This window comes from Cydia amplana, chromosome 4 (genome assembly GCF_948474715.1).
Source record: "Cydia amplana chromosome 4, ilCydAmpl1.1, whole genome shotgun sequence".
NCBI classification, from domain to species: Eukaryota; Metazoa; Arthropoda; class Insecta; order Lepidoptera; family Tortricidae; genus Cydia; species Cydia amplana.
In genome coordinates, this window is record NC_086072.1 from 88,498 (window position 1) to 98,864 (window position 10,367).

General features: G+C 43.0%; 2 protein-coding genes across 3 annotated transcripts; both read right to left on the bottom strand.

The window, feature by feature from the left end:
* Positions 1 to 432: 432 nt before the first annotated feature.
* On the bottom strand, positions 433 to 1,410 carry LOC134647476 (serine/arginine repetitive matrix protein 1-like). Its single transcript, XM_063501827.1, has 2 exons — positions 1,321 to 1,410; positions 433 to 969 (listed from the first exon to the last, which is right to left on the bottom strand). The coding sequence occupies exons 1-2, from the start codon at positions 1,408 to 1,410 to the stop codon at positions 433 to 435; spliced, it is 627 nt and encodes a 208-aa protein (XP_063357897.1).
* On the bottom strand, positions 735 to 8,607 carry LOC134663012 (alpha/beta hydrolase domain-containing protein 17B). Of its 2 annotated transcripts, XM_063519301.1 has the most exons (5): positions 8,518 to 8,607; positions 7,802 to 8,434; positions 4,836 to 4,968; positions 2,253 to 2,370; positions 735 to 1,040 (listed from the first exon to the last, which is right to left on the bottom strand). In XM_063519301.1, exons 1-4 carry the CDS (start codon positions 8,529 to 8,531, stop codon positions 2,287 to 2,289), a joined length of 864 nt encoding a protein of 287 aa, XP_063375371.1. In that variant the 5' UTR covers positions 8,532 to 8,607; the 3' UTR covers positions 735 to 1,040; positions 2,253 to 2,286. The 2 variants fall into 2 exon arrangements, with proteins under 2 accessions (XP_063375371.1, XP_063375370.1); XM_063519300.1 differs by having other exon boundaries at positions 739 to 1,040; positions 7,802 to 8,600.
* Between the last annotated feature and the right edge of the window lie 1,760 nt (positions 8,608 to 10,367).

Sequence of the window (10,367 nt, forward strand, 5' to 3'; positions counted from 1 at the left end):
GACATAATAATTTTACTCGGCGAGCAAAAAGGTCAGAACGAGCGGGAACGGCCCCTCGGACGAGGCAAATCAAACGATCACAAACGCGCATATAAATTTTACACTTTCCTCAATACGGGTCCGTCACAACGCATCATTTTACGGTAACAACTTTAAATACTGAGTTATTTCATACCACCTAGAGCTATATACAACGTTCGGAAGAATCGAGCGAGCGCGGGTCGCCCGGCAGACCGTTCGGGAACGAGACCGGGACGAGCGGGCCGTCCGGCGAGGGAGCCTGGCGGGGCGGGGCGGGGACTCCTCGCCCGACCCCGACGACGCCCCCGCGGGCCGCACCGCGCGAGCGTCTCTCGCACAAATATGATACGATACTATTATAATTTTGAAACCTTACAACCGGGGGGATACAAAATCGAGCCCGACGGGAGCTCAGCACGTGGTCTCCAGCAGCGGGTCCGGCGCCGGCGCGGCGGGAGGCGGGGCGGGCGGCGCCGGGTCCGGCTCGCGGCGCCGCGGCGACGCGCACGTGCAGCCCGCCGCCGCGCGCCGCTCCAGCCTGCCGCGCCGCCGCGGCGAGGCCGGCGAGCGCACCCAGGGGTCGCGCGGGTCGGGCTCGCGGGGCAGCTCCACGTCGCTCATCTTGCGCCAGGGGTCGGCGCCGTCCCGCTCGCGCGCGCGCTCCGGCGAGCAGGTCTCGCTGCGCGCGGCGCGGGCGCGGGGCGAGGCGACGGGCAGGCGCGCGGGGGAGGGGGCGGGGCGCTCCGAGTGCGAGCGCGCGCGGGGCGCGGCCGCGGCGGGGGCGGGGGTGACGTCGCTGAGCGAGCGCAGGTGCACGCGGCGGCGGCGGTCGGCGGGCTCGTCGTCGGCCGCGCTGACGCTGATGCGCGGGGCGGGCGCGGGCGCGGGCGTGGGCGAGGAGTCGCAGTTTTTGACGGGGCCGGCCCGGGCGGGCCCGGCCCCCGCTAGCTAGAGGAGTCTCTCGGTGGCCGAGCTGGTGGTGCCGGAGCTGAGGGTCGATGCTGGATTTTGATCGTCACCTGCAAACGCCCGCCTCCGTTGATTACTGAGGATAATGGTTAGAAGCCGCCTCGCGGTCCAGATTTTCCGTGGTACGAATTCTCTCTCGAGATTTGTCTCGAAACTGGTCTCGTGTAGAAATGGTCAGAAATGAACTATACCCTACGATTCGTCTCCGTCCTCCTGCCCTAGTAGCACGGTCGCAGTTTTATCATTTATCACCATGCCTGTCACGTTCTAACAAGTATGTAAGTGCGAAAGTGACGGGCTTAATGATAGTGGATAAAAATGGAACCGTGCTGAGCCCGCTGGGCCCTGCGGTCTCCCGCAGTTAGTTAGTAGATCCAAAAGACTCGAGCCTTTTAGCTCTTTTTTAAGGGCTCGCCTCATCTCTTGACGCCTAAAACCCTATTTAACTCTTTAGCCCCCGAGCCTAGTTCTATTTAAGAGCCTAGACTCTTGGCTCCTGGAGCTAATAACCTTATTAAAAGACTACATATTTAAAAGCTGAAAGTCCTTCTTTAAATATTAAGACTCAGCATTTTTTTGCCTCGAAGCCTGTTTTTTTAATAAGTAAACTCGACGCGTTCTGCGCGTGGTCTATTGAATTTGTTTACTACGACTGATAATGAAATTATTAATCTATCTATCTATTAAGCCCTTTTGTTCTGAATTAGAGTATGTCTCTAAGCTCAGTGTGCCGCTTGGCAAAGGCCTCCTCTAGCTCTTTCCATTGGGGTCTGTCGTGGGCCACTCTTCTCAATTTCGGGCCCGCTGTGAGATTGAGTTCATCCTCCCATCTTGTTCGAGGTTTCCCGTATTAATATTTCATTATCAGCATAACATACAAAACACTAAACTTGCTAATATCTTGAATTACTTATTAGAATAGAATAGATCAGGTGTGTAAAGATTTACACACCTAATAATAAGTAATTAATTACTATTATCTAAGTACGAATGCATTCATAAAAGTTACGAGTTTCAATAAGGCTCAAGTTTACAAAAGGGTTTTAAAAACTTGAGCCTTATTTAAAAAAAGATTTGAGCTCTTAAAAAGGCGATAATTAAAAAAAGGCTATAGCTTTTCTTAAGACTTTAGCTTTATTAAAACCAGCTCTTTGAAACCTATTTCATTAAGCCAGCTCTAAAAAGAACTCGAGAGCTTTAAGTTTCGGGCTAAAAGGCTCGAGTCCTTAGGAAACTACTTACAGCTACAGACAGGGACGCACCTTGAGTAGTCTGGCCCGCGGCCGGAAGTCTTTGTCAGTTGAGCAGCTCCACGGAGACGAACCGTTTCAGTCTCTCCAGGTATTGGTTGAACAGTTCCACGTCGTTGTGGCCGGCGCCCTGCAAAACAGGCATTATCGAGTCAATTCATTAAGAGGAATACATTTGTCGCGATAACTGTATTTCAACTGTAAGCAATCTCACTTCAAAATTTAAACATTCTGTGAGTAAAACGGCTACCGCGATAGTCCGAATTCGAAGAAAGATTACCTATCACTCTTGCAATATTCGAGTGACATAAGCCTCTTTTTTAATACTCTCAAATCAATATTTTATTGACTGGCAAATTTCGCTCGCGACCCATAGTTTAGGAAATGCTGCTTTAGACAATTTTTGGATTTCCATGATCGTAGCCCGTATTTAATAAAAGACTTGATGCCTGGTGGCAATCTCTCTACTGTGGAGCAAATATAAAATAGAGATCCATTATGATGACTATAAAATTGAACATTAAAGCATACCTATTGATTGAAGCATAGTCATTATTACCGTTGACGTTTGTTTTTGTTATCATTTCTTATAATATGTATGAAATGGGTTAAACCGAACAACAGTTCAGTGGTGACCTGTAATGATAAGAGATATTAACGTCAGGTCAAGAGCAGGGACTCCGATTACAAATCATTCGGCCATTCATTACACACTCAAGAACTCATGATCTGAATGTCTAATGTAATGTACCAGTATGAATTATTTTTTTTGGCCATAGACTTGACATAGACTGAAATATTAACTTAAGTCCCAGGGGTATTTTTACTTTTCATACATTTTATAAGAATGAAATAGCGTGTGCGTTATCGCATCGGCGGGACTCGATGGGTTAATGTACCAAAAACAATTAGAAATTCAAACAATGTTTGCACAATGCACATTAAGTGATAACTGTCCTAACTTAATAATTAATTTTGAGCTAGCTACCAGCCTAAGGCCCTACAAATAGGTATAGCGTATGGCATTGCCGTCAGCGTCAGACTCGTAAAAAATCATTCACAATAATACAATAATATTTCGTTGTCCTAATGAAGTCAAAGTAACCCTTTTTAGGGCGTACTGCCAATCTTTCTACACGTGTAGCCTATGGGTCAAACATACGCAGCGTGCATACGGCGCCCTGCGCGTCCAGTATAATGATGCGTGTAGGGTGCTGTTCGGGCTGCCGCGACATTGCAGCGCCTCCGCGATGTTTGCGGAGTGGCAAATTGATGGCTTTTACGCCGTAATCAGGAAACGGGCCGCCTCGATGATGAGACGTGTGCGCGGCTCCACGAACACCATCCTACATACACTGGCCGAGAGGTGGGACTCCCCGATACTGCGGCGATGGATTCAACTCCATACTACAGTGGGGAAATAAATTTTAAATAGTGCAAGTAGTTTGTTTCTTGTATACTAATATAGTTTTTAAGTATTACCAACATAGTTTTAAGTATTTTTAATGTTACTAACTTATTAAATTATACTTTAGTTAATTTTAATTTTGTTGTGTATGTTTTATGGAATTTTATTCTGAAATAAATTATTTGAATTGAATAAGTCAATTTGTAAGCACTTCTGCATTTTTCTACGCTTCTGTTATTCATATAATACGTCACTTGATGAACGAAATCAACGCACAGCTGTTTGAAAACGGCAATGACCTATTGTATCTTTGCGGAGTGGCATACCTGCACCTATCACATCAAAATATTTGTCGTTAGCAAAGCGATTAAATGCCGGCACAGATTCAGAGATAACGCGTTTTTATTGGACGGTTTGCATTATGATAACGATAACGATAACAATACGGCGTACGACGCCTCACAACACGCACTCTTGGCCACGTGTCCGACCGAAGGCCAAGTCGAGTGTTTGGTTTTAGAAAAAGTTCCTGCTGGAAGTTATTAGACTGCCTTTCCACCGAGGTGGAAATAAGCAGATGAGAGGAAATGTGCGGGAAAGAACCATTAGCAATATTAGCATTGGTTGTAATCCAAATCTCTTCTCTGCTGGATTACAACCAATGCTACTGGTTGATTCCCGCATGTCTCCTCTCATCTCCGCCTCAGCTACATAAAGGCTAGAATACACCGGGCCCAAGATAGAGCTTGGCTGACGGCTCATAGATGGCGAGCTACTGTAAACCATAAGCCGTGGGAATAAGGTTCATACCTCGACTCAGAGCGGCTCGACGGCGCGCGGACAGCGCTCGTAGATGGCGAGCAACTATCAACTTTACGTCGTTGTAATAAGGTGCATACCTCGACTCAGAGCGGCGCCGCTCCACGGCGCGCGTACAGCGCTCGTAGATGGCGAGCAACTGTCAGTGTCAACTTTACGTCGTTGTAATAAGGTGCATACCTCGACTCAGAGCGGCTCGACGGCGCGGCGCGCGGACAACGCTCGTAGATGGCGAGCAACTGCCAACTTTATGTCGTTGTAATAAGGTGCATACCTCGACTCAAAGCGGCTCGACGGCGCGGCGCGCGGACAGCGCTCGTAGATGGCGAGCAACTGTCAACTTTACGTCGTTGTAATAAGGTGCATACCTCGACCCAGAGCGGCTCGACGGCGCGCGGACAGCGCTCATAGATGGCGAGTCCGTGCGAAAAATCGATCACCTCGTCCTCGGTCCCGTGGATCACGAGAACTGGAGAGTTTACTTTCGGTATTTTGTCGATGCTGAAACAAAAGATTTAGTGCGTTAGTACTTAGTAGACTAGTTCTAGTACGACTTTTAATCTGGAGCGAGTTCCAACTCCCCAAAACCGGTTCGTACATGGATTTTTATGTAAGTACGAAATATTATTTGGTAAATATTTTCTTGCCGCTTTCGGTGAAGTCAGTAAGATCATGAATAGAGGAGACTGGACCTAATTGGCCTAGTTTCCCTTTGGGTGGGGTGGAAATGTGAAGTGGCAGTTGCTTTCGTAAAAGCGGGCCCCAGAGCAGCCGTGGCGAAAAGCCGTAACAAACGCTAGAGATGACGGGTTCAGCCCGTGTATGAAAATATGGATCAACAAAATGATCACCAAAGCTAATGAAAATGAAAAAAATTAAACAAATATGACCCACTGTGTGACTGATTATTTGGTCATATCAACCTGTCATTAAAGTCTCAAAAAGACTAAATAAGTTGATAAAATACACATGAACTTGGTGAACGGACCTGCACCATATATGTACAATGCAGGATGGCATTTTCTAATACCACCAGAGGGAAAGTACTCTCAATAATGGAGACAGCAAATATTACCTAAAACAAATATTCCTTTATTTTCGAAAAGAAACAAAACTGCATCCAAAGATTTAAAAAAATCCGCTTCCCTCACCCAGGAATCGAACCGGCTAGAATTTAAAACAACATCCTGTACTTTTATGGCATGTATATCCCTATTTTCTTATCCTAATTGATAAACAATGAATAAATTAATATTATTACTAATTATAACATATAAATGGACTTTTAATTATTACATATAAATGGAATTATTTTATTGTTGACGTTAAATTTAACCAATTATTTAAGCTAGTTAAACTGAATAATATTTTTTAAATTTCTTAATATTTTTTCACTGCCAAGATGTTGAAATATTTAATGTTGGTTCATGTGAACACTAGCAGTAAAATGCTCTTTGTAAGACCTTATGTAACACATGATTATAAATGCATTAAATGAATGAATTAATTAAGTACTTAAAACTAATAAATGAAAATAATAAAATACATTTTTCGAAAAGTTTTCACATGGGTACATAATAATTAATAATAATGCTTACAAAGTAATGGAAATAGAAAGTGGCTCAGCTAATGTATGTGCCCAGCGGTACTCTTTAAGCTGTAAAACTAAACCACAAGATACTTCCAATTAAGGTTCAAAAGTTACAGTAGGCTACATTCTCTGTGTACATCATGATTGTAAACATGTATACAAAATTTACTTTATTTCAGTACCTATATTCAGTATTTCCAATCACATAATGTGTATTCATGTTTATGAATGACTGCACAGCAGTTCATGTAAACAGAATTGATTATGAACATGTTCCATTGCTACTGAAGCGTCTATAAATGCTGATATAACAAGTAGAACAAGTAATTGCTTTTTGTAGCCCAGTGACTATCTAGGGCTTCCAGCAATTATAGCGAAAGTATTTGTACAATATATTATGAGCTCAATTTACAAGACATTTAGGGCATGACAATCTTGACATGCCGTGCGACTGTCCCATCATACATTAAGTTAACTGAGAATTTGAAACCCTCATAGCAGACACAAAAGACTCACCGCTCGGCAGTCTTGTTGTTAGGCTATTATGAAATTTATGAATGAGGTGAGCTGCCATCTCTGCGGATATAATCAATAGAACAAACTTTGTGAAATATTCAAAATTGGCTGTTTGATGTTTCAGTGAGGTCAGTCTGTGCCATGTCAAAGTTATTGCCTTTGATACATGATTGATAAAGTCTTGTTTATAGCTGCTTGGATAATTAAAGAGTTCAATTTGTTGAATATAAAATTTCTACATCATTTACTTGTGTTTTCATTTTGATGTTATTGATAAAATGGTAGCCTGATATAGACAGCGTTTTACATTAAGGAGATAATGCAAGGGCACTGATAATGGCTTGAAATCGCAAATCAACTTGGTCAACTGTAGGGTAGGTATATTTTGAAGATTGACATTGAAACAGTTTTGTCTACATGCTGTTAAACAGACTACAGTTTAGTTGCTAGTTAGACCTAGACCTTACATGTGGGTGATAAACATTCGTTTACAGCTCAATGAACTAATAATATTGATATCTCTCACAACTCAAGTCTTCAAGTAAATCTACTAATAATTATATATAGATGTTTATAAAGGTTAGGTTTTTAACAATGAATTAAAAGTAAACAAGAGAAAGCCAGTATCCTCTGGGGGGACAATAGGATGTTTAAAAATATTTATCAAGTATCCTTCCTGTTTAGATACTAGTACATTTATTGTACGATATTGTATTATTAGGAAATTATAATTTGCTTTGTTTTCAATAACAAAAACAGCAGTAATGTAAATTACCAGATGTTTAAAAAAGTCTTGTCTATTTCGTTATCCATTAAAGAAGTTTGCTACAATTGTCATGTGCATGTAAATGAATGTTAATTGATTATTGTAATAAGACAGTGAATTAGTCATGCATTCCTTGTGTGAGGCATACAAGTATGTGCTTACTCATAGCATGATAACGTTGTTTGTTTGGGTGTTACAAACTGGAGCAGCCAAGAGGTTACAATGTGCAGCCCCATGTTAAAATATACAGGAAGGTAGCCAACACATGTTGCTGCTCCATTTAGGAACTATTTATTTTGTTTATAATATTCTCTGTGGCTTTGTTTTTCAATCTGAATCAATATTTCCCAGTTCTATAACCATACATATCTAGTACTAAGAGCATATTCTTGATTCATGCATTAGCCTCTAGATATGAGGTGTACATGTAGGAGCGGAGGATAAAGGCGGGTGAGACTCACCTGGGGAAGGCGTCAAAGAACCAGGTGCGCTTGGTGTTGGGGAAGGCGACGCGCATGCCCGACATGAGCGGCGAGTGCAGCACCACGGCGCCCACCTCGTAGCGCGCCGCCAGGTCCACGGTGGGCACGGTGCCGATGCTCTGCCCGTACAGGATAATGTTCTCCGGGCTGATGCCGAAGCGCGTGCGGAGCGCCTGCCACGCCGCGTCGATGTCCGCGTACAGGTTCTTCTCCGATGGCTTGCCGCCGCTCACCCCGTACCCCGAGTAGTCGTAACTGAATATATTGCAATTTATCCTAGTGCCTAATCCTAAATAGAAGCTACTCATTTGTCCCAGATCTACGGCGTTCCCGTGCGAGAACAGTATCGTGAAACGCGCGTTAGGGCTGCAGCGAACAAAGAGGCAAGCGATGCGGTTGCCCCGCGTCGTCCGCGAGTAGAAACCTTCGATATTCTCCTTTTCTCGCTCCGTGTACTGCCATTCCGCCCGCTCGGTCAGCGTCAGCGAAAACTTGGAGCCCGCTTCGTCGGGCGTGAATGCATACGTGGGTTCTGGAGGTAGGAATGCGAGCTTAGCAGCGATTTTCCCCGGGCATGGCGGACAACAAAACAGGCAACAGAGTTCACTGAAACTTAACCCGTTCATCGTGAAAATATACAATTATTTATAGAAAAATAATAATTCAACACTATCCATTAGAAAACCACAACTCACAAATTACTGGGCATGGCGAAAATAAGAAAATTTCACTAAAATTGACAGTTCGTCAACATTTCAGCCATGACGGGATACTGGTGTTGCCAGTGGTAATTTTCATTGTAATGCTTTTTTTTTTTGTGTGACCAGTATTAATAACAATGACTTGTGAACGTTTATATAGCTGGTCAAGCAAATCTTAAATTTGATTGATTTGATTTAAATTTTCTATGGGACGATATCCCTTCGCGTCTACATTTTTTCAAATTTGCCGCCTTTTTTACTGGCAAGATCTGCTTGACCAAGTATAAAATCGCGTGTCTTTGTTACAAGACTTGCAAGGTCTGTATAAGGAACGCTAGGGCCCTCCAAACTAAACTGCAGATCACGAGGGATCATAAAGGACCAATTCCACATCAAGTTCGACTAGATGCCGTCAGTACTTGGAGGATACAACTAAACGGAGTAGCCATTAACAGGCTTTCCCCTCTGTCGAAAATAGGCGGCCAACGGTCATACACAATGTATGGACTGACGTTTATCTGAAATGGCTATTTTTACGTTACGCATACATTTGACGTTCCCCTCCCCCGCAAAAATCGGCAGACTGTTTTGTACAGAAAATTACAGACATGGCGTCTCCGTTTGATTATATCCTCCAAGCGTCAGTAAGATTTAGTCAATATTAAATTCTGTGCGGAAAGCTCCTTCCAGACTACATATGTGCGTGAATCGCGGGCGAAGCCGCGAACGCGAGTGTGGAGGGGGCTGAAAGAGAAGAGTCGTGAACTACTACTTATAGCTGGTCAAGCAAATCTTGTCAGTAAAAAAAGGCGCAAAATGCAAACTTTCTATGGGACGATATCCCCATTGCGCCTACATTTTTCAATTTTGCCGCCTTTTTTTACTGACAAGATCTCAAGCAGATTTAGCTATTTTTTTATCAGCAGGTGGGGTGGATGTGGATGGATTCAGTCCGAAACAGCCACATATCAGCTGAGCCACAGCAAATAAAACTAACGTATAATACTTTAGCTTTTAATAAAAAGGCATTGTAAAAATGTATAAACTTAAACATCCAGCTTGTTAATATTTTCAAGTGTATCATACTTATAGAGTTAGACCGAGGTAAGTCCGCAATCTGCAACTATTTTGATAGCACACGTATTGAGCGCATGTGTTATTTATACGTCATAAATTCATAGAAGTTTCACGTTTAAAATAACACTTGCACTGCGTGTACTATCAAAATTGTTGCAGACTTATCTCGGTCTGACTCTAGCACATTTTAAATTACTAATTAATTTCATTAGTACAGAATATATATAAACACTTTTTACCATTCAGTCTCATTGGGTAACCTACTCTCTAATTTAATAATTCCAAGTCTCAAAACGCAACTTGCTTATGCACTATGCAGCTTAATATGTTTTCGCAATAAGGCTGCATTTCCACTCAGGCGGAGACAAGGGGCGATGTACTTAATCCACATTCCCGCACGTCTCCTCTCAACTCATCTCCGCCTCAGTGAAGATGCAGCCTAAAAGAGAATTTAGACAAAATATTATAGAAAGTAAGTTTGCCAAATAAGACATTAGGTACCTAGTGTACCTACATACAGGCAAATTCATAAACACTGACATGAATGGAATGAAATCTGTGAATGTATCTAAGAATGTGCATTGGATGTTGATATTTCGTAGGTAGATACATTCAATTATATCTAGTTATTCCTCATCCATCTGTTTGCAGATTTCAAGCAAGAGCAAGCATCGGCTATAAATTTTACACTTTTAAAAAACAAGCACAGGGCATAACCTTTTAACCGCCAACAATTTTTGATCGAGCGTGCTCGTGTCGCCACCGAC

What these genes read in the sequence shown, in the direction of transcription:
- LOC134647476 (XM_063501827.1), bottom strand. Translation starts at nt 1,410, where the DNA reads ATGAGGCGAGCCCTTAAAAAAGAGCTAAAAGGCTCGAGTCTTTTGGAT. An exon ending in CGCAGGGCCCAGCGGGCTCA is followed by an intron (nt 970 to 1,320) that starts GCACGGTTCCAT and finishes AGACTCCTCTAG; the next exon opens with CTAGCGGGGGCCGGGCCCGC.
- LOC134663012 (XM_063519301.1), bottom strand. An exon ending in TTCTTTGACGCCTTCCCCAG is followed by an intron (nt 4,969 to 7,801) that starts GTGAGTCTCACC and finishes CTTTTGTTTCAG; the next exon opens with CATCGACAAAATACCGAAAG. An exon ending in TCGAGCCGCTCTGGGTCGAG is followed by an intron (nt 2,371 to 4,835) that starts GTATGCACCTTA and finishes CCTGTTTTGCAG; the next exon opens with GGCGCCGGCCACAACGACGT.